The 24,510-nt window shown below is 39.4% G+C and overlaps 1 protein-coding gene across 1 annotated transcript in view; it reads right to left on the reverse strand.

The window, feature by feature from the left end:
• LMO7 (LIM domain 7) overlaps window positions 1-24,510 on the reverse strand; it is a 193,824-nt gene that overhangs the window by 84,528 nt on the left and 84,786 nt on the right. Inside the window, exon 4 of the mRNA XM_050952271.1 lies at window positions 11,188-11,294. Coding sequence (XP_050808228.1) covers window positions 11,188-11,294 — 107 coding nt within the window. The remainder of the gene's footprint in view (window positions 1-11,187; window positions 11,295-24,510) is intronic.

The raw sequence follows: 24,510 nt of genomic DNA on the forward strand, positions 1-24,510 counted from the left end.
AAATGTATTTTTTTAAAATAAGGTACCAGCACCAAAAGATTACAACTGCCATAATGCACCCTTGCACACTTCAGTAATTAGCTTCCATTCCAGATTTCTCTTTCCACGTCTCTCCCCTATTGTTTTATAAATACCACTTGTTTTTGGATGGCAAGAGACCAAAGGGCAAATTTGCACGTGTATTCAGGTGCCTAAAGATGCAGATATACATCTAGTGGGATTCACAAAACAGCCTAAGTTAGGCACCTAATTCCAATTGACTTCATGAAAGAAATTCACTATAAAAGCCAATTAGTAATAGTGATGTTACCTAAATTAAAGTTCTCAGCAGTGTACTTTTTAAAAGGTAACGTGTGAAATCCTGATCTGAACCTATAAATTTTCTTCTTGCAGGAAGTTACTCTTTTTTCTTATATGTCAGTTAGATTTGGTTGAATAACTTCCAACTATTTAAATACCAATAAGGGTTGACTGGTAGCACCATAAACCTCACTAAAAGTAATTGAATTACTCTCTCATCCATTCCCAATCTATACTTTATGTCAGAATTTTTCAGACCTCTCCAACCTTTCAGTATTTCCGGCTGTCAACTAAACTGCTGCGGTATTCAGCTTTTGCAGCAGAACACTCTTACATAACTGTCAACGTAACCAAACAATATACAGACTATGATCGCTTACAAAAACCACAAGATAAGCATGATACTATTAAGGATCACTAACTAGTAAGTTACCCAACAGAATGACCTAAATCCAACAATCTTAAGAATTTCTCAATCTTAATTATAAGAGACTTCAGATAAGATAAATAAGATTAAATAGTTTAAAAGATTAATATCTATACCATTTACTCTGAAAAGCTAGATTTAATTCCTGACATTTATGTCCAAAGTCTAGAGCATATTTTATTACCTATTACTGCGAATGATTCAAAACTTAAGCATGTTAACCATATGAACTTTGAATATTTTTTTACCCAATGTTACTATGATTTATTATACTATTAGACAACACGAAGTGCAATGAGTTACAGTCTCTTGACATGTGCATACTTCATTGATATTAATGAAAATTACACATTACAAGGATTCAAATGCCATGGACATTGATACACATAGCAGAATTACCAACTCCAAAGTATTAAAGTTGTAGGTTTTTACGAAAATACCAGTGGTAAACGACTTGAAGAGAAACACTCAATCCTAAGGATGTTTCTGGAGTTGTTCTGAAGTGGGGTTCCTGAGTTTTTTGTTACAGCTGAAGGTGTGACTGGGAAGCTTAATTACTACAATGAACATATATTTTAACCATGCGTAAGAAACATTTTTCCTTCTCATCTGAATGGAAACTTAAAGAACAGAAGAATGGCCATACTGGGTCAGACCAAAGATCCATCTAGCTCAGTAGCCTGTCTTCCGATAGTGGTCAATGCCAGGTGCCCCAGAGGGAATGAAGTTTCAACAACTGCACTCTAGTCTCAAGTTAAGTAATATTCTGATGTATAAACATATCAATTATCATTAAGTCAGTGAAATCTTTCCCTTTAAACTTTTCATTTTAAAACGAATTAAACTATAGTTTCTCCGGTTGATTCTTCCCCATTAAATTTACCACTAAGGGGGATTTTGTTCTTATTTACGTTGGAGTAAATTGGAATAACTATTGAGGTTAACTACTATACCACTTGTAATCCTGAAGTATGTGGCATGCATAAATTGCATTATTTTCGCTGTTCTACAAATTTAAAAAGTATGAAATTGCAGTTCTGTGGTTCTTTGAATAGTTAAAAGGTTCTATTTCCCATCTTACTTAAAATGTTTGCTCCTGTGAAAGTAAGGAGTTACAGCAAAACCAGGGCCCACCCAACTCAACCAACATATCTCAATCCTGTCAGGTAAATGGCCACCAATGCACCATTGTGTAATGGTTACCAATAAGACCAAAGTTTAAATTCAAAGTTGCTAGTAATGAAACAATAGCACATTAAATAACTGACTCACTTAGTCACACATTTGCTTGAAGTCTTTTCTTTTTAAGACAGATATTCTAGGATCCCCATTTTATGGGCATTTAATTCTGAATTCTCCAATCCAATTGTAGTAGCCTACAGCAGAGAAAACCAGATGCAATTCATAGAAGAGCTTGTCATCAATGCACCTTGAGCTGGCCAGATGGCCCCTTTCATCATTTGCTGGAGACAGTCTGAGTTTGCCTCCACAATGTTCTCAAAATGCTAAGCCAGGGAGCAGGAAATGGTACTGTTCCTATACTAACACACAGGCCAACAGACCACGAGTGCAGTTCTCCCACCTAACCAGAGATTTCTCTCTATTCTCTATATTAGGATATTTTTCCTCTTTTCTTCTTCTGTCAGATGTTTATGAGTGAACAACTATTGAAAAGAAATCAGCCCCTCCTCCCCGAAAAAAATTAATAAAAAAACCCACAGAAAATTGGCTTAAAAATCACAACATTTTTGAAAAAATTGTAAGGTTTAGATTTGTCCTCTTGTTTTACTTGCCATTTGGTTTTAGAACATTTACAGTACACCTGAATCAAGTTTTTCAGGTTTTTCACTGCTACCATGAGGGCTAGAAACTGATGTTTTTAAATGAAAGCTGAGATTCTCACAATCACATGACTCCAGGAGCCAGGGCTTTACTAAAACCACCAAATACTACAAGTCTTGCAATAAAACTACGAGAAGTTGTAACATCGGTCATGCCTCAAAGACCACACTCTGAATACTTCTAAGTATAATGCTTTCCCTATTGATGCACAGAGGAGCAGTCGCATGGATGAGACTTACACCAGTGCTAGTTTCACTCTGCTTTTGTTAACTGAGCACAGGAATGGGCATCATTAGACCAGGATTATATGCTCAGCTACTGTTTCCATTGCAAACTGTATGTTTCCCATTTGATAGCATGTACGGGAGCAGTGTTATCAATCTATCAGAGCACTTCTCTCCCTGTGACATACTTTCACAGTTGCAGTCCACAAAGATACCTGAGCTGGAGCACCATTGGTACAAGTGGGAAGGCACTATGGGCAGAGTGCTTTCTGTTAGAACCCTGTTCCTTTGGAATTCACTTCCTCCCTTAGTCCATAAAAGTTTGATAATCTTTAGTGCGTGACAAGGCCATTCTTTTCTCTACCTCCAATAAGGAGATGGGAAGCGAGTAGGGCTGGGTAGCTGTGAAGTGCAACTTGGGGGGGAAAGGGGAGGAATTTTTGGGGAGATTAATTAAATTTGCATTTTTAGGTTATTTGATTTGATCATGGTACAATTGATGGGTCTGTTTATTCATTAATGCCTTTTTTAAAGATTGTCCAGGGTGCAAAGATTTTTGAATGGGTGAAGAGGAGCAGAAACACAAATACCCTCTACTGCTATAAGTTACTCACTTAATTCAAGATATAGAGCTCTATGCCATGGAGTTGTAAGTGCTGAGTTATTTTGTTTTAAAATCTAAGAAATTACATCCAAGCCATTTCCCATCCCCCATGTTTAAAGAACGTTAAGGTTATGAAGTCAAGCACTCAAAGAATTAGGAAATACCAAAATAAAAGTTGCCCATGCAACCTTAATTTAGCCCCTTTATATACGTATAAGCTAGTCTTTTATAACATCATATATTTCATTCTGCTTTATTCAGTGCACAGAATGGACAATGAATGAGGCAGAGGGTTGTCAGAAAAACAGACATATTCCACTGAGGCTAAGACACTAATTTATGGCCAGAACCCCTTGTACTGAGGAACCTCACAATCAATATAATTTAACGAGAGCTGAACATGCTGATCTGACCATTAAGTAGCATGAAGCCTAGTTAACTATTGCTGCTCAGTATGTTCATGAACATTTGACTCAACTTCTGCTTAAAATGGAAGCCTATAAATTACTTACTTTAATTAAGTCAGTGAAATATTTTATTACATATTTCATTCAGTCCTTACAGAAGGCTAGAAGGGGGATATTAAAGTTTGACATTACTCCTTCAGCTAGGGTGACCAGATAGCAAGTGTGAAAAATCAGGATGGGGGTGGGCGATAATAGGAGCCTATATAAGAAAAAGACTCAAGAATCGGGACATCTGGTCACCCTACCTTCAGCACAAGGTTTTGGAGCTTGAGATAAATTAGATTCTTTAATGCTAAGCTTTACAACACAGCAAATTATTTCATAAATTTTTGGCTTACTACCTTTTTTCCTAATTTATCTATTCACCAGCATTTATTTTGTATTACCAGCCACACAATTGAAATAAAAGGCCTTCATTTTTTTAAGCAGCCACACACTACTGGATAAGCATTTTACTCTGATAGAGACATTTGTCAACATGAGACAGACAATCCCTATTCTTTATCATACCTAGCAGTTGAATAACTAGGAAGCCCAATATTAGAATTTCTAGTATCAATAAGAACATTTGAAATTTGACATCTCACTGCGGTAACTCTGGTAATTTTAAAGCTATTGAACTATTTTTGTAAGAACCCTGCTACAACTGGGAACAACTGGGTGTGTCATTTAAAAAAAGAACTTGGTAGGAAGTACTCAAGGTTTTTAAATAGTAACTGTGTTGCTAAATGAAAGTCACTGAGCTCATGTTACACTCAAGCTGATATAATTGAAAAGAACCAAATGAATCCGAAAGGCAACCCAATGCTATTTCAAATTAAAAACAATTGAGAAGTTGGTGGGTTTAAGAATACTACCATCTCATTTAGTTCTAAAGTATAATAAACGTTTAGGCTAAAAAAATTGTGGCAATAAATTACACACAGTGAAGAGAATGAACAGAGATACATATACATTTAACTAAATAACCATGAAAGAAGAAGAAAGGCACACAACTCTTTGGGATGCTGTATGATGGACGGTGCCACCTCGATCATTTATTTTAGACATGACACATTGCTATGCTGTCATAAACAGATAGCTAAGGGTTAATGTCTCTTTCACCTGAAGCACCTGACCAGAGGACCAATCAGGAAACCGGATTTTTTCAACTTTGGGTGGAGGGAATTGAGTGTCTCAGTCTTTTGTCTGCCTGCCTGCTTTCTCTGAGCTTTGGAGAAGTAGTTCTACTTTCTAATCTTCCGTTTCTAAGTGTAAGGACAAAGAGATCAGATAGTAAGTTATATGGTTTCTTTTCTTTGGTATTTGCATGAATATAAGTGCTGGAGTGCTTTGATTTGTCTTCTTTTTGAATAAGGCTGTTTATTCAATATTCTTTTAAGCAATTGACCCTGTGTTGTATCATCTTAATACAGAGAGCACATTTGGATGTATTTTTCTTTCTTTTTATATAAAGCTTTCTTTTAAGACCTGTTGGAGTTTTTCTTTACTTCAGGGAAATTGAGTCTGTACTCACCAGGGAATTGGTGGGAGGAAGAAGTCAAGGGGAGATCTGTGTGTTGGATTGCTAGCCTGACTTTGTATTCCCTCTGGGGGAATAGGAAAGTACTTTTTGTTTTCAGGATTGGGAACAGAGAGGGGGAGTCTCTCTGTGTAGTTTCACAGAGCTTGTGTCTGTGTATCTCTCCAGGAGCACCTGGAGGGGGGAAGGGAAAAAGGATTATTTCCCTTTGTTGTGAGACTCAAGGGATTTGGGTCTTGGGGTCCCCAGGGAAGGTTTTTCAGAGGGACCAGAGTGCCCCAAAACACTCTAATTTTTTGGGTGGTGGCAGCAGGTACCAGGTCCAAGCTGGTAACTAAGCTTGGAGGTTTTCATGCTAACCCCCATATTTTGGACGCTAAGGTCCAAATCTGGGACTAAGGTTATTACATATGCTATACCAATAGCCAATAATTTCTAGAGATTTACAGAAAAACTGAGCCATAAATATCAGGCTTAGTAGCCCTGGTCCCATCTTCACTGGCAGAAAGTCATTCATGCCGATATATTTCCCATGTCATACTACTGCTCTTCTAGTTACTTAACTGCCATGGTAGAAGAGATTTGCAATCGCCTATACATATAAATACCAGAATTTGGATAATGTTGAAGCACTGAGCCCTAGCAACCCCCACAGGGTAGAAGCTGTGAACGGAGCTGAGGGACTGAAGCCCCAAGTCTCAGCACTCCCCCAGTTCTAAAGCCCTGAGCCCTGGTGCTACTGAGGGTCAGAAGCCCTGAGCCGACCTCCCCATGCCTGGAGCCCTGATCCCCTGCACCCTGCAGCCCAAACCCTCCATGGCTGAAGTCCTGAGGCCTGACAGTACTTGCTGTTTTGTTTTTGTCTCCACTGCTGCCTGAATGATTACTTTTGGTTCCACAAGGTGTCTGATTGACTGATAAATCCGTAGCTCTGAGGTTCTACTATATAAAAAAATCTTTGTCTCTTTAGGACAACAAAACTTTATACAAAACAATGTAAACAAGGAATAATGCATTAGCATCAAAACAAAATGCATACTAATTTGGAACAAGCTCACCTCATATGGTATATGAGAAACAGCACTGAAATTCCTAACACGACGATGACAGTGTACCAATTTGAGGCAAGTATGTATGTATGTGTATACATACATACATACACACACACACTCACAGGTGGAATTATATACAGTGTATGTCTGAAACCTGTCACTTGTATGTAATGTTTCTAATATTTTTTAAAAGACCATTTAGAGAGTCACTTATTCAGCACATACTGCAAATCTGCTGGCAACCTTACTATTTTATCCGGGAACTCTCTGCAAGAGACTGCCTTGCCTCCAGGGTGATTGCATGACATTCGATCAACTTTCTGATGAAGAGTTATCCTAGTGTAAAGCTCTACCAGAAGTTTGGCAGGAAATGACCACTCACTCACTCTCTTCTAACTTAAGTTTTAAGTGTGCCAAAATTTGCCAGGATATTCAATTTACCGCTTGACGGTGTGGTCAGACTGAAATGTCTGAGCATTTTAGACATATTATGGAGCTATCATATGATACAGGTTACACAGAAAGTTGAACTTGTATTGAAATAAATTAAAAAAACATGATGGTATGGTATGCAAGTATTTCCATTCTGCTCTAATCTCTCTGTATATTCGTATGTGAATCATAAAAATGATCAATGATTAAACCTACTTTTCCTGCTAATTGAATAAATGGGGCCCTGTTGCGTGGTGGGGTTAAGATACCATTTTACATTACTATATGACACACCCATATTTGCTCCCACTTTTCTTTCTCCAGGAACTAGGAGAGGAACTAGGGGTGTTAAAGGAAAAGTTCTCAAAGCCAATTAAAAGGAAGGATAGACAAGTGGTTAGAGAACTAGCCTAGGACTTGGGAGATCTGGGCTCAAGTCATAGAATCATAAGACTGGAAAGGACCTTGAGAGGTTAACTAGTCCAGTTCCCTGCACTCATGGCAGGACTAAATAAAAACTAGACCATTCCTGACAGGTGTTTGTCTAATCTGTTCTTAAAATCTCCAACGATGGAGATTCCACAATCTTCCTAATTCGTTCCAGTGCTTAACTACCCTGACAGTAAGAAAGTTTTTTCTAACGTCCTTCCTAGGCAATCATTTCCCATTTTGTATGTGTGCAATTGCTCTCCATAAGTGGAGTACTTTGCTGTTCTCCTTATTGAATGTTATCCTATTTACTTCAGACCATTTCTCCAGTTTGCCTAGATCATTTTGCATTTTAATCCTATCCTCCAAAGCACATGGTATCATCCAAAAACTTTATAAGTACGCTCTCTATGCCACTATCTAAATCACTGAAGACGATATTGAACAGAACTGGACCCAGGACCGATCTTCTTGAGACCCCACTCAATATGCCCTTCCAGCTTGACTGTGAACCACTGATAATTGGATGGAAAACTGTTCCAGAGATTACACCTCTACCTTGATATAATGCTGTCCTCAGGAGCCAAAAAGATCTTACCACGTTATAGGTGAAACCATGTTACATTGAACTTGCTGTGGTCCACCGGAGTGCGCAGCTCTACCCCTCCCCCACCAAGAGCACTGCTTTACCGCGTTATATCTGAATTTGTGTTATATCAAGGGAGAGGTATATAATGCACCTACTGTATAGCAGCTCCATCTAGGTTGTATTTCCCTAGTTTGCCTATGAGAGGTTCATGCTAGACCAGCGTTTCTCAAATGTGGCCACCAGGGGCTTTCTTTGCAGCCAAAGCCTCCTGGGCTGTTATTGGGGGGTGGAAGGGACAAAGTAGTAGTCCCTCCCTGTTGCTTCTGGATGCACTGCCTTGGTGTTGATTGCTGCTGCTGCCGCCAGCAGTGGTTGGGCCCTACTCCCCATGTGGAGACACCTGGGGCACAATGCTGGAGGACCAGGCAGTCAGTGAGTTCCCCACCTTCCCAGGAGTGGTGGGGTTCAGGCTTTGGGCTTCAGCCCTGGGGTGGCGAGGCAGTGGGGCAGCAGGCTCTGGCCACAGGGCTTCAGGCTCCAGCTCCCCCACCCCATCTCCCCCAGCCTTCCCATCCAGGGCTTAATTTTACTCAGCCCTGTCAAGCCTTGAACAATCTGCTGTGAAGAGTGATATTTACAAACATACAAGTATCACTTTTCACAGCAGACTTACTAGCTAGCAATGAATAAATTACAACGATTTGGATGTGTGTACGTGCATATTTAACTGTTTTTCCTAAAGTGAATTAAGTGTGAGTGGCCACCAGCCAAAGTTGTTGGCTGCACTCTGAGGCCACCAAAAATTGTGTCTTGAGAACCGTGTTAGACAGTATCAAAAGCCATACTAAAATCAAGATGCATCACACATCTGTTGCTTCCCCCCCCCCAACTCTGCACCCATAAGGCTTGTAACTCTGTCAAAGAAAGCTATTAAGTTGGTTTGACATGATTTGTTTTTACAAGTCCACGCTGACTGTTACTTATCACTTTAAGAACATAAGAATGGCCAGTCTAGCTCAGACCAAAGGTCCATCTAGCCCAATATCCTGTCTTCCGATAGCGGCCAATGCCAAGTGCCCCAGAAGGAATTAACAGAACAGGTAATCATTTAGTGATCTATTCCTTGTTGCCCATTTCCATATCTTTTCTGTGTTTGCAAACTGATTGCTTGATTATTTAGTCCACTTTTGGGTACCAAAGTTAAGCTGACTGGTGTGTAATTCCCTGGTTTCTATATATTTCCCTTTTATAGATGGGCACCATATTTGCTCTCTTCCAATCCTCTGGAATCTCTCCTGTCTTCCATGAGTTTTTGAAGATAATCGCTAATGGCTCAGATACATCCTGGAACTCTCAAGCAGCTGACTGAGGAGGTATTTCATCAGGCCCAGGTGAGATGAAGACATCTAAATTGTCGAAGTAATTTTAAACTTGTTCTTTCCCAATTTTATCCTCAGACCCTACTTCTTTTTCACTGGCGTTCACTATGTTAGAGGTCCCAGTCATTACTAACCTTGCTGGTGAAAACAGATTTCCTGAGAGACTTTGGACAAGGCACTTAGCCACTCTGTGCCTTAGTTCCCTATACGTAAAATGGGTCTAACATTACTGCTCTATCACACAAGGGTGTTTGAGAACAAATACATTAAAGACTGACATGCTCAGGTATCACAGATACTAATGGGTGCCATATAAGTACGTCTTCCATTTCATGGCTGACCACCACCACCCAGGCACACCTGCTACTTTTGTGACTTGTGCTTAGTACTCAGACAAGTTGGACAACATACCTTGCACAACAGTTTGCTAGCTTACTGTCTGACCTCCCTCAGGTTTCAGATTGTCAGAATTTACTTTGCTGAAGACTGACTAATCACACACCATTTAAAATTACTCTTAGCTATATTTTAAAGTCAATCTAAACTAAAATAGGGATTTGGAGACTTGTGAATAATTACAGGAAGGCAGAGTTTACAAACATCTTAGCTATTTGCACTGCATAAAGTCAGTCAAGAAGTATGCTAACATTTTGAAACCCAGGAGCTAAATCATCATCCACAAAATCATCAGGCCAAATAAATCCTCAAATATTTTAGAAGCATCTTGCTATCATAAGCACAAGAATTTAATTCCGAATTAAGTTTCATTTTGCAATGGACATGAAGAATATTTCAGCATATTCCCATGCCTGCAATCTATACGAAAATCTTCCAAATTAAAAAAGCTGGGTTATTTCACACTTTTTCCTCATCACCTTTACAAAACAATTTTTAAAAAAAAACACTAAAAATAAAAATAAAATAGAGGGTTCCCACCAACTCCATCAATTCTACAAAATCGAAGGACATTTGTATTCAGTAAGTATCCTAGAATTTAAGCTAGTCAATTTCTGTCCCCACCCACTGTTCCCTTTCCCCTACTGGAATTGAACAAAGGTGCCAAGCACTACAAAGCTAAATAGCCCAAGGAAAGATTTGCTGCATGCCATATTTACCTTAGGAACACCTGTTAACTACCGAGTTCTTGGAAGCTTACTAAGGGCTCTATCCTGTTCTCACTGAAGTTAATAACAGAACTCCCATTCAAATGAGAAAAGCCTGAGTCCTAAAATTATGGGAAGCAATGAGTTATATTGCAAGAACAAACATGTCTATTTCATGGGAAAATATTGTCATCTATAAACATAACAATTACTCTCAGTCTAATCCAACATCTAGTGGTCTGAATACATTGTACTTAGTTCCTGTTTCTCTCCCCACTCTGAAGTGTGATGTTCAGTAACAAATCTTTGAATTGGAGAGAAGTGTGGTCCTTCAGAAATAAAATACTCATACCCCACAGCAACTCATCTGAATGCCACAAATTACTAGTCTAATCCTTGAGATTTTTTTTAAACTACCAATTTCAAAATTTAAACAAATAAATCAAGAAATATTTTTAAAATCTATTTTAGCACCTTCTGGTTATTATAGTACACAATTCACCTACAGAGAGTTTATTCTAAAATTAAATTGTAACAGAACAGTTTCTGCTTCACATCTTAATTAGCAACCCAGTATACTGGTAGGTATAAAAATACTAATTACAAAGTAAGGTTCTCTACAGGATATATTTCCACTAATTATATCAGACCTAACCTAATGACTTTAACAAAGCTAAGACCATTCTGAGCTACACTGCTTCAAAACTGCTCTGTTGCTAGCTGTTTTAAGAAAGAATTTTCTAGTCAAACATTTTTTAAAACTCTGACTGTAAAACATATTAGCTAACTTTAAAAATATTAGGTGGAAAAAACTTACTTGACAGTAACTCGACTGGACAAATCCTGAAGATCACCAGGATGAAAAAGCTGAGCTTCTTTCAATCCAATATTTTCACAAGCTTTCAGAAAAACATTTATATTATCCTGTGAAGAAAAGTGGAAAGTGATTGCTTAGTTAAGCAGCACTGAGCAGGTATTGCAAGTTGATTAGTATGAACGCCTAAGTTTCAAAGTCCAGCTCACGGAAAGAAAAAAAGACAACAAAAACCGCAATCTTTCGGATCATAAATACTAGCAATATTTCATATACGTGGCTGGGCTAGTTGCGATCTTTGTGACTGACACATATGTTAAAGATTACCTGGTATAAGGCAAGTGGCTAGCCAGTAGGCAGTAATCTGCACTTTGATGTCAGTTCTGCTCTGCAAACAAACGCCCTCTTTCTAGCTTTGCACGACAAGCCTCACCTCTCGCCTTTAAAAATAACTCCAGCTACTGACATTCACCCACCCAGAAACTGTTGGCAATGGAGGAATAAGAGGAGGAACATTCTGTTTCTATGATTACAGATTACAGAATGATTGTGGAATACGGCACCTGGAATCTGGGTTTGGTTGCTGAGCAGGCTCTTGAGAGAGAGAGAGAGAGAGAGAGAGAGAGAGAGAGAAACCAAACTGCATGATCAAGGAAGCAGCAAAAAAATTTTTTTTTATAGTATGGAACTATAAAATATAGGAGTGGTACAGTACTCACTCATTGCACCTGCTACAGACAACTGCCTAGTAAAGACAGGGTAACCAAAATAGAACTGTAAAGATTGCACAATTCATTAATTCACTTTCTACTTCATAATCAACAGGGAATTTACAAGAAATTCCTTCTCATTAATATTGAACACTATTATATAAACAGAAGAATTTCCCTTTGCACACACTTCACAACTCAACATGGGAAAAAGGGTTACAGGAGAGGGGAGGCTAATGTTACTTAATTCATAAGGTAATATAGCTATGTCATTCAAAGTTTCTGTACTTAAAGTACTAGGTCAGACTTTGCACAGTCTGTAAAACAGCCATTTCATCAACTCAGTACCATCTTAAAACAGCCTTTCCCCCTTTTTGCTCTCCCTGGAGGCAAGAGCTCAATAATTTACATTATAAAAGCTCCCCCCCTGCCTCACTTAAAAAAAAAAGTGTCAGTAGATTCTAATACAAAGCAGTTTAATAAGTGAACTACAGTTTTTGTAGGTCTTTAGACTCTAGTATGTCTAAGCATATTTATAAATGGATAAATTCAAGCTTCATTTCAGGAAAATGCTTGTATAACATTTAACATGTAGACAGTGTTGTATTATACCATATGTCATAGACCCCAATCTTCACTGGACATGGAGGCCCATGGAATCAGAAGCATAATGCCTCCAAATGTAGGCTGTTCCCCTATTGCAGATGGGAGAAGGTGGAATCAGAGGAAAGAGTGGCACACTGGCATAGGCATAGGAAGGAAGGATGAGGGAGGTGCCGCAGCACCCCGAGCTCTAGGCCCTGGCTGCCAGCCCCAGGCACACCCTCAGCTGTGGCCTGAGCCTTGGCACCCTTACCCCTGTCCATATCCCACCTTCCGGAGCCATGGCTGAGGATGGGAGGGGCATGAGGTAAAAAGTTTGGAGACCACTGCTTTAGAGTTTCCTTAGCTGGCTTTCAGCACCACCACTATAAAAGTGTTCATTGCCACTGCACAGTTGGGAAGAGGCAGGGCCATAATCACAACCCTGCCACCCCCAACCCCAAGCCTTCAACTGAGTGCGCTGCTGTACAAGCAGTGAAATTATAGCTGCCTCTTGGGTGGGTGCACTGTGAGGAAAGGCTCTCATGCTCTCTCTCCTCCATCCAGTGCACCCACATAAAAGGCAGCTTCAATCTGGCACCTGAGGTGCACTGCCAGTTTGTTCAGGCCTACAAATTTATCTAAACTCAGAGCATACCTTTGCCTTCAGTGATTTTTATAACTGAATGAAGCCTCAAAAGCTTCAATGAAATGGAGAACAAACACTGTACATTGGCCTGCAGAATGCTTCAGGGACAGAAGTGTCCAAAAAGCACCCCATTACCCTGAAAAGTACAACAGCTGGAAGGAGAGTAACCATGATGCACTCTGTTTGGAGAATGACACAAAGATAGGCGGAGCTGAGAGACTAGACAACTAAACTAGGAATTGTTTAAAGGCCTAGGGAGTCCAAGAAAAATATGGGCATCAAACTGTTACTGAGCTGCTGTGAAAGAATGAGCAGTTACCCTGGGGGGGCTGGCGTCATAAGGGTGGACTCAGGAGTTGAACAAAAGGTGGCATCTTTTCACTGGGTGGAGATAACAAAATCAGAAAAGAACCCAAAATTAATGGATTTTCCAAATAAAATCTGAAATGGGATCAGAATGTGCAGATAAGCAAAGAAGGAAGGGGTCAGAGAAAAGAAAATAGGGTCTTGCTGACAACTGGGTCTTGCTGACAAACAGAAAAGCCAAAGTTGCTGGTTAGGTTGGGAGAGGAGAAACGCTGTGTACACACACAAAATTAATTCTGAAGAAGCTGGATGATATTTACTTTTTGAGTCATTGTAATGAGTAACAGCAAAAAAAATGTTTTAGGACATAAGAAACAGGAAGCCTGCTGAACAGCCAGGGGGGCCACTGGATGATCAAGATGCTAAAGGAGCACTGAAGAAGATAAGGCCTTTGTGGAGAAACTAAATGAATTCATTGCATTGGTCTTCACAACTGAGAACATAAGGGAGATTCCCAAGCCTGAGACATTCTTTTGAGGTGATAAATCTCAGGAACTGTCCCAGATTGAGGTGTCATTAGAGGAGGCTTGGGAACAAATTGATAAATCAATCAGTAATATGTAATAGGTTTTGGAACAAACTGAGAAATTAAATAATAAGTAGTCACAAGGACCAGATGGTATTCACCCAAGAGTCCTCAAGGAGCTCAAATGTGAAATTGAAGAACTACTAACCGTAATCAGCTTTTGTACCAGATGACTGGATAGCTAATGTGACACTATTTTTTTTAAAAAGGCTCCAAAAGTGATCCTAGCAATTACACATAGGTACACCTAAACTTCATCATCAGGCAAATTGGTTGAAAATATAGCAAAGAACAGAATTATCAGATACATAGATGGACACGGTTTGTTGGGGAAGAGTCAACCTGTTTTTTGTAAAGGAAAATCATGCCTCACCAATCTATTAGAATTCTTTGAGGGGGGTCAACAAGCACATGGACAAGGGAATCCAGTGGATATAGTGTACTTAGATTTTCAGAAAGCCTTTGACTAGGTCCCTCACCAAAATCTCTTAAGCAAAATAAAGCTGTCATGGGATAAGAGGGAAGGTCTCTTCATGGATCAGTAACTGATTAAAGACAAGAAACAAAGGGTAGGAATAAATAATCAGTTTTCAGAATGGAGAGAGGTAAACAATTGTGTTCCCGAAGAGTCTATATTGGGACCAGTACTGCTCAACATATTCATAAATGATCTGGAAAAAGGGGTAAAACAGTGAGGTGGCAAAATTTGCGATGATACAAATATACTCAAGACAGTTATGTCCAAAGCAGACTGCGAAGAGTTACAAAGGGATCTCACAAAACTGAGTGACTGGGCAACAAAATGGCAATGAAATTCAATGTTGATAAAAGCAAAGTAATGCACATTGGAGAACATAATCTCAGCTATACATATAAAATGATGGTGTCTAAATTATCTGTTACCACTCGAGATATCTTGGGGTCATTGTGGATACTTCTCTGAAAACGTACACTCAATGTGCAGTGGCAATCAAAAAAAGCAAGAGAATGTTGAGAATCAATAAAAAGGGATAGATAAGATGACAGAAAATATATTGCCTCTATATAAATCCATGGTATGCCCACACCTTGAATGCTGCATGCAGATCTGGTTGCCCCATCTCAAAGACATACTGGAATTGGACAAGGTATAGAGTAAGGCAACAAAAATGATTAGGGGTATGGAACAGTTGCCATATGAGGAGAGATTAATAAGCTTGAAAGAGAGATTACTAAGGGGGTGGATATGATACAAGCTATAAAATCATGACTGGTGTGGAGCAAGTAAGGAAGTGTTATTTACTCCTTCTCATAACACAAGAACTAGGGGTCAGCAAACAAAATGAACAGGCAGCAAGTTTAAACGAACAAAAGGAAGTATTTCTTCACAGGGTGCATAGTCAACCCCTGGAACTCTTTGCCAGAGGATGTTGTAAAGGCCAAGACTATAACAACATTCACAAGAACTAGATAAATTCACTGAGGACAGGTCCATCAATGGCTATTAGCCAGGATGGACAGTGAGCAAAGCCGTACACTAAAGGGCCCCTAGCCCCTGGTTTGCCAGAAACTGACAAGGGGTGACAGGGGAAGGATCACTTGATGATTACTTGTTCTGTTCATTTCCTCTGAAGCACCTGGTATTGGGCACTGTCAAAAGATAGGATACTGGGCCAGATGGAACTTTGGTCTGACTCAGTATGGCTGTTCTTATAAGATTGCCGAGCATTAGAAAGTCATCATGCTAGTGCACCAAAGCCAAGAAATGTCTTTCCAAGTAGCTAGCAGCCATTTTAAATTCTTACACAAATAAAATACATTAAAAATCAGTTAATTTTTATCCAAATTCCTACGGGATTATTAAAAATAAGTGAAAGTGACCTAAACTAACTGCAAGCTTGACAGCATCTCCTTAAAATGTAGGAGCAGGAACATCAGTGATGCTATAATAGAATGGGATCCATCTGGTCAGATAAAATGTGTAGCAACTAAGGATATTATGTGATTAGATCAACACCTCTCCTTACAAAATAAATAAAAAAATCAGTAAACAAGATTGTAAGAAATAATTACCAAAACTCAAAGATAGCAGTGTATCTCTATGGCTCTGAACCAACCTCCCAATAGGAGTTGTGGGGACAAACAACTTAACTAGTTTTAAGATAGCTTGACAAGCTTGTGATTGCATGATGGGTTGCTTGCGGTGGGAGGCAGAAATCAGTAGTCCTGTTTGTCCCTTCTGGTTCACAGCTTATGTTTGTAAAATCTCATAGAAGAATCAGACTGGAAGGGAACTTGAGAGGTCATCTAGTCTAGCCCTCCTGAACTCATGGCAGGACTAAGTATTATCTAGAGTCTATCTAGACCATTCCTCAAGCTTCAGGACTTCCACAAGTCACCTGCAGGGGTCAGGGAAAGGGATTCCCTCTTTCTAGAATCACAGAATATCAGGGTTGGAAGGGACCTCAGGAGGTCATCTAGTCCAACCCCTTGCTCAAAGCAGGACCAATCCCCAGCCAGATTTTTGCCCCAGATCCCTAAATGGCCCCCTCAAGGATTGAACTCACAACCCTGGGTTTAGCAGGCCAATGCTCAAACCACTGAGCTATCCCTTCCTTTCCCCTTTCTTTTCCCCTCCATCCTACGCCCCCGCCCCCCCCCAAAAAATGGGTAGGTTTTCTTCCCATGAAGCATCTGAGATAGCCACAGTGGGAGAGGGACATTGGACAGGGTCAGCTAACGCTGAGAGGTGGTACTAAGTATTCTCTGCCTCAGTTGTTTTGCTGGCTGGTTCTTACTCACATTCGCAGGGTTCAACTGATTCCCCTATGTGGGGCCAGGAAGGAATTTTAACCCACCTCAGACTGGCAGTGGGCTTGTGGTTTCACCTTCATCTGCAGCATGGGGTAGGATAGTCTGTGTGTATCTCATTTAATTCCCTGCCATTGGTGCAGCTCAGTATCTTCCATTCTGTGCCTGGGGCACACAGTAGTCTCCTGGAGGGTTTAATTTTGGTTGCTGGGTTTAGTGTGGGGGTGGCTGGACGGTGCTGGTAGCTTGTGATGTAATGGAAGTCAGACTAGATTATGTAGTGGCCCCTTATGATCTTAAGCTTTTTGACTCTTTATGGTTAGAAAGACAACAAAGTAAAACAGCAGTTTACTGAATAGACATACTGCGTGTCTATTTCATGTCACATCTGTGTAGTTTTCTAGCTAAAAGAAGTTTATGCTGCTTTTTATTCCTGTTTATACTGCAAGGTAAATTCAGATATGGGAGATTAAGGCAGAATAAAACCCTATTCTTACACTAAAATGAATTAACTAAATTCTAAGCGCAACATCTTGAACAGATGGCACAGCAAGAGAGAATAATGTTATAAAATTATCAAATCCCATATTAATGTTTGCAGAGCATGCAGTTAGAAAGCCATCTTTTTACTGGTGCAACTGAAAAAAATGGATGTGAAAGACACAGACAAATGGTGCCTATAAACTTATTTTTAGGGAGTCACTTTTCATAACTTAACTGCATTTTAACAACATTAAGGTTTGATATTACTTGAAATCTGAAAGATGTTCTGCAATCCTAGAAAAAGTGCACTATATTAATCCCATTATACTCAAGTTATCTCAGGTCAACATTGGTGTTATACACCATTTTATACAACTATGAGGCTTAATTGTGAGAGAATTTAAGACTGAAGGTCAGGCACGAAATTTGAATGCAGTTTGGTGGGACGTTATATGCAAAAAAGGAAACAAAGCAAATTCAGCTGCTTCACATAGGACTCAAGTTTCACAAAAACTATAAAGATGACACCACAAATGCTGACTTGCATGGAAATATTAGAATTCAATTTCATTTTGCCTGACTCAAAGTAAGTCACATCCCAAAATAATCCGATGGGATACTAATAGCAGATTCCCAACCTGTAGTGAGAAATATAATCTATGCTTTTGTCACCCACAAGCAGGAATTTAAATGCTACATATCTCAGGAATGAAGCAAGATGCCACACCCTTCCAGGGGTGCACCTGTCTCTCTGCTCTGCCCCAGGGGATTTGCTGGCCACACAGTTGTTCCTGCTTCTGCTGCGGTTCTGCTGCTGAGGCTTTGCTGTACGGTACTGTGTTAGTGCTGCTCTCTGCAATCTCTATGGTAAGAGCCAGGAAGCAGCACTATGTAGCACTGTGGTGGGAAATATGTGAAGCAAACAGCAGTAGGGACGTTGGGAGAACAGAGCCTTCAGCTAAAATATGGAGAAGGGGAAGAAAGCCCCTAAAATGGAAGCGAGCAGCATGGATAAACAGGGAAACAGGTGGCAGCACTAGGGAGCAGAGATGTACCGTAGAACAAGAGCAAATAAGAGGAGCAACATAAAGCAGAGAACAAAAGAACTGAGAGAGGGGCAGCAAAGGACTGTAAAGAGGGAGGGCAAGGAATAAACAGGACTGAGAAATGGAAAGCGCAGTAAAAAAAAAAATGCATAAAAAAGAAAGAAGCAATTGAAGGATAAGAGAATAGAAAGATAAAGACAAACCAAATAAGCTAGATAGAACACTTGTATCAGAGTTTGAAATAAGGGAGTTAGAGTGGGCTCATGCTCCAGTCTGTTACAAAAAGGTCTCTAAATAAGAGAGGCTGGAACTACTATCTTAATTTGACTTATCTTGTGGCTTTTAGACATAAGGAAATATGCTGATTACATTAACATCAATTTACATTTATGAACTGAACTGAAACTAGAAAAATCATCCAGTTTACAGTTATGGCTCCCTGATTAGTTGTCACTATGATGTGGGAAAGGGAATCCAGAGCTTATTTACATTGAAACAGACTTGCTTTCCTTGGAGTTTAGTCATGCTGGGTGGGAAGCATATGTTCACCTGACGTTTTATACATATACTGAAGTGCAGCGAGATCCTGTTATTTAGCCGGGGCAAACAGCTTTTTAACATTAGCAGAAACACAAGTTGTCACGTCTTTAGAATTCAAGGGCTCTTTAAAAAATAGAGGTGTGGGGAAAATGCAGTCTAGTTAAAGTACTTGGAGTTTGGGGGGAGGGGGAGAACAGTTGCCACAGGACAATAAAAAAGAGTATGTAATCCTCCAACCCATAGATTGGGATCTTCTGCCATTCCAGTTAACTGAAATGCAAGCAAACACAGAATTAGACCTATTGAACTCAAGTTTCTTTTGCCAATTTATGACTTTCATAAAGGAACACACCACCTTAAGAACTATGAACCAGTGTTTATTTGTGTTAAAGTACCACATATTCACCTGGATGAGGAGTTAGTAAAAGAACTTCTTTAATTTCTACTCAACTGCAAAGAAAAAAGGTAAAGTGATGCTAACACTGCACAATGAAGCACCTGAAATTCAGGAAATGTGCAACTGGGTGGGAGTGATAGAGTGGTCTCTTTGCAGAACTTGGAAAGGTCTTCTGAGCAGGCATTCAATTCTGGGTTGCTTAGAGTTCTGCTATGTCAAGCAACAACAACTGCAGGATTAAAAATCTGCCATGCTTTGAAGATCTACATGAATTAGGCATAAGGGACACTTTGCTCATCAGGAATGCTTTCAGCAGGCACTCTTTCTCGAGGACCCCACTGTTACAGTCAGGACTAAGAGAGCTCACCAGCAGGCTTTAAAGTCTGCAATTGGGGCCAGCTCCTACAATTACACAAACATATAACGTTTTGTCTGCCTCCAGAACTTAACTAATCAAGCATTAGTCATTAGTTACAGTACAGATGTGAATTCACAGTGGGTAGTTTCAAGATGCAAAAATTTGAGTTATTCCCCCAAAACACAGTGGTTACAAATTTTAAAAGCAGGAACAAAACACTCCTTTCACCAGATCACACAGCAACAAACAGATGAACAGGATTAGCTCAAATCTTCCATATATTTCACCTCTGGGAAGAAATCAAGCATGAACAATTTCATTCTAAAAAGGTATTGGAAAACAACAAGTGTGGCATGGGGGCAGCGGAAAGAGGGTTATAATGAAAACATTTTTACTTTAAAACTATTGAAGTCACAATGGGACTTTTGTAATATACTCAGACAGGCACACAGGCCAGTGGCATCATGTTACCCACTAAAAATATGTTATTTCTTAGTACAGTATTTATGATACTCTAACTACATCCACAGCTTTGGAGGTGTAAGCCATGCCGCTTACACGTTCCACAGGAAGCCTGCTTGCAGATACTTGGGAATATTCCGTCAAAAAAAGGCATATTTCATCCACAAATAAGGTATTTAAGCAGTATAAATATTTGTTTCCATACACCTAAAGTCAATAATCCAATCATAAGGCCGCATTTTGCAATAGTACCATATGATAGCAACACATTTAAATTAATAAGCGGGGTGGGGGGAAGAAATCTATAAAAGAATCTTGATAAACAAGATGGATGACTAGCTGTTTATCACAGGTGTGTTCAGATTATTATTAGTTTTCCTATTATATGTAAAGAGGGGGTTGGCCTCAAGATGTTATCACAGGACCGGGAGCCAGGAATTCCTAAATTCGAATGCTCATCTGTTGTGTCTTTCAACAGGTTACTAAATATCTGATTCACATAGAATATCAGGGTTGGAAGAGACTTCAGGAGGTCATCTAATCCAACTTCTTGCTCAAAGCAGGACCATTCCTTACCCCTATTGACAAGGGATGCAAAGGGACAAGGGGAAATCTATGGCCAGCACAGATAAGGACAATATGGATTTTTTAAAGAGTATTAGGAACAAAAAGAATCTTAACGATGGTATTGATCCATTAGTAGATGGAAATGGTAGAATTGTCAGTAATAATGCAAAAAAGGTAGTAGTGTTGAACAAAAATATTTATTGTGTATTTGGAGGAAAAACAAATGATGTTAGAGTAGAAAACGTTATCATTTATAATTACATCATCTCAGGAGGATGTTAAGCAGCAACTACTAAAGCAGACGTTTTCAAAGTCAGCAGATCCATGTAACTTGCATCCAAGAATTTAAAAAAAGCTGACTTAGGAGCTCGCTGGAACATTAATGTTGATATTCAATCACCTTGGAACACCAGGGAAGTTTCACAAAAAAAGGGAGAGAGCTACTGTTGTGCCATTGAAAAAAAAAAAAGGGATAAATGGGATGGCCCAGTAATTACAGGCTTGTCCATCTGAAATCAATTCCAGGTAGAATAATGGAGTGACTGGCATGACACTCAATTAATAAAGCATTAAAGAAGAGTAACACAATTAATGCCAATCAACCTGAGTTTATAGAAAATATATCCTGTCAAACTAACTTTTTTTTTTATATTACAAGTTTGGTTGATAAAGATAATAATGTTGATACAGTATACTGAGGCTATGTCTACATTACACCATTCACAGTGGTGCAGCTTCACCGATCCTTCTGGTGAAGATGCTCTAAGCCAATGGGAGAGAGCTCTCCTGTTGGCGTAACTCTTGCCTCCACAAGAGGCGGTAGCTATGTTGGTGGGAGACGCTCTCCCGCTGACATAGTTCTGTCTACACCAGCGCTTAGGTCAGTATAACTTAGATCACTCCAGGGTGTGGATAATTCACATCCCTGAGCAGCACAAGTTATACCGAAGTAATTTATAGTGTAGTCATTGCCTTACACTTCTTTTAGGCATTTGACTTGGCACAGCATAACATTTTGACTTAAAAACTAGAACTATATACTATTATATCTCAAAATGTAACTATAAACTGGGAATCAGTATCTATCAGATGTGTTTCTAGTGGGATTTGTTCTTGGACCTATGCTATTTAAGATTTTCATCAATGACTTGGAAGAAACCATAAAAGCTAAAAAAAATGTGCAAACAACAAAAATTGAGGAAGGGCTAAATAATTAAGAGGACAGGTTATTGATAAAGAGCATTCTGGATCGCTTGGTGAACTGGGCACAAGCAAACAATATGTTTCAATATGGTTAAATGTAAACATATACATCTAGGAACAAAGAACGTAGCTCATACTTATACAGTGGGGGACACTATCTTGGAAAGCAAGGACTCTGAAAAGAACTTGGCATCATAGTGGATAACCAGCTGAACATGAACTCCCAGTGCGTTGCTATGGCCAAAAGGGGCTAATGTAATTCTAGGATGCATAAACAGGGGACTCTCAATTAGGAGTAGAGAGGTTGTTTTACTTCTGTATTTGGCACTGATGTGACTACCAGTTCTGGTGTTCACAATTCAGGAAGGATGTTGATAAGTTGGAGAGGATTCACAGAAGGGCCACAAGAAAGATTAAAAGATTAGAAAACATCCTTTTTAGTGATAGACCCAGTAAGTTCAATCTATTTAGCTTAACAAAGAAAAGGTTAAGAGGTGACTTGATTACAGCCTATAAGTACCCATATGGGAAGCAAATAATTAATCATGGACTCTTCAGTCTAGCAGAGAAAGTCACAACATGGTCTAATGGCTGAAAGATAAAGCTAACAAATTCAGACTGGAAACAAAGTGAACATTTTCAATAATGAGAGTAATTTACCAAGGGTGGTAGCGGATTCTCAATCACAGACAAATTTTAAGTAAAGATTGTATGTTTTTCTAAAATCTATGCTCTAGGAACTATTTTGGGGAAGTCCTATACCTTGTGTTATACCAGAGATCAGACCACATTGTCACAATGGCCCCTTCTGATTTTGGACTCTATGAAAAATGGCATACTACCACCTACTTACCGTGGAATGGTGTCGTACAATGTAATTAATGCACTTAATCCTCAGCTGCAACTAAACACCGAAGGGGTTGAGCGGAATGACTTTCCTCCTCCCCTCCAGTTCTGTACCACTGCAGCCAAAATTATGCCTGACATAGCTTAGATCAACAAAGGATTGACCTAACTTATCCCAGCTGCAGTGGTCCAACAGGGAGTGATCAGGTCAGGGATCAGATGAAGTGCCATGTGTTCTTCCCCTCCCTCTCCATGCCCCCTGCATAGCCTGCATGGGGACAAGTGACTCTGTCATAGAACAGCTTATGCTAGCTCTTGCCAGTTGAGGAATCCCCTGAATTCAGGACACATGATTGATTCTACCCAGTGCTGGTACAATATGTGGCAAATTCACTTTCAGCACTCAACTTCTAGAAAGTACGTTCAAGTTTATTGTTCACGATCTTCTAAAGGATAAACAGAAATTCTTGCAGTCTATAAGCTTTTCCATTAGCTCAGTGCTTTAGGTAACAATATTGTTTAATCTAACCTGCAATATGAACCACCATGATACACTATGGAAAAAATGTGTTTTGTGAACTTTAATACTTCAAAGGGAAATATTAAAGTTTAAAATCACTATTTACATGTGCGACTTAATTCAATCAAGTATTTTACGCTGAACACATTGATTTTGTGTAGCCATCCTACGCCTTTCCTATAACAAGGTACTATACTATAAAGTAAGAAATAGGATAAGAAATACACACTTGAAAAAGTCTTTAACCAATACGTAACGTATACAGTGGATAAAGAACAACTTACTGAGCCTTGCTTGTTCTGATAAATACATTTTAAACAAACTTTGCTGCCAGTTACTTGCATGCATGTGGGAGTAAAGAAAATCAAACCATGTATTTTTCACTCGACAGTTTTTAAAAACATGAGTTTACAAGCTAAATGTGCATAAGCTACCAGGACACTAGGTTACTACAACCTACTACATATAGTCAGAATGACAGTAATCCACCTGAAGGCTAAACTTTATTACTCAAAGTCTCAGGAGATTAAAAGAAACTTTCAGTTTGCCACTGAAACATGGATGGCGCTGGCAAAGCGATTAGGTTTTTTTCCCACTGTTGCGTACTGTGATATTCTGTACCTCAAAGTAGCACCCTGGAACCTGCATATTCACCACTGTCATATGATTATGATGTGTTTTATACAAAGTATGCCTGGTGAGGCATTCAAAAAGTCAATCTGTTGAACCTTAATATCCTGTTGGATTGTACATACTATCATTGTATATGAAGTATTACTTTACGTGCTACTGAAATATGTTGAGGTTTGGAAATACCCACAGCCAACCTGTCAGTTGCAACAAAGGAGGGACGGACAGCTTTAATGGCCCATCAAGAAAAGTCATCTATCCCAGACACTTCTCAGAGAAGGCACGTATGCAATGAGGGCAGACTAACCCACGTCACAGCAAGGATCTCTCTAGCAGCTGGAAAAAAGTATAAAAGAGGGACAATGACATCACTTGGCCTCTGCCCACCCACTCCTTTCCATCTCAGTGTCTGGAAGACAAAGACTTTGAACTAAGGAGATTGGTCCCAGGCTGTAAGGGAGTCCAGTCTGTCTTGAGGAACTGCAAGATGCTTGTACCATCGGTTAGGTGAGACTGATTCATCTTGCTTAGTCTGTTTAAGTTAGAATTTAGACTGTAAATTAACATTTTTTCCTATGTAACCAACTTTGATTGTTATGCCTGCTACTTATAATCACTTAAAATTATCTTTCTGTGGTTAATAAATCTGTT

This window comes from Gopherus flavomarginatus, chromosome 1 (genome assembly GCF_025201925.1).
Source record: "Gopherus flavomarginatus isolate rGopFla2 chromosome 1, rGopFla2.mat.asm, whole genome shotgun sequence".
NCBI lineage: Eukaryota > Metazoa > Chordata > Testudines > Testudinidae > Gopherus > Gopherus flavomarginatus.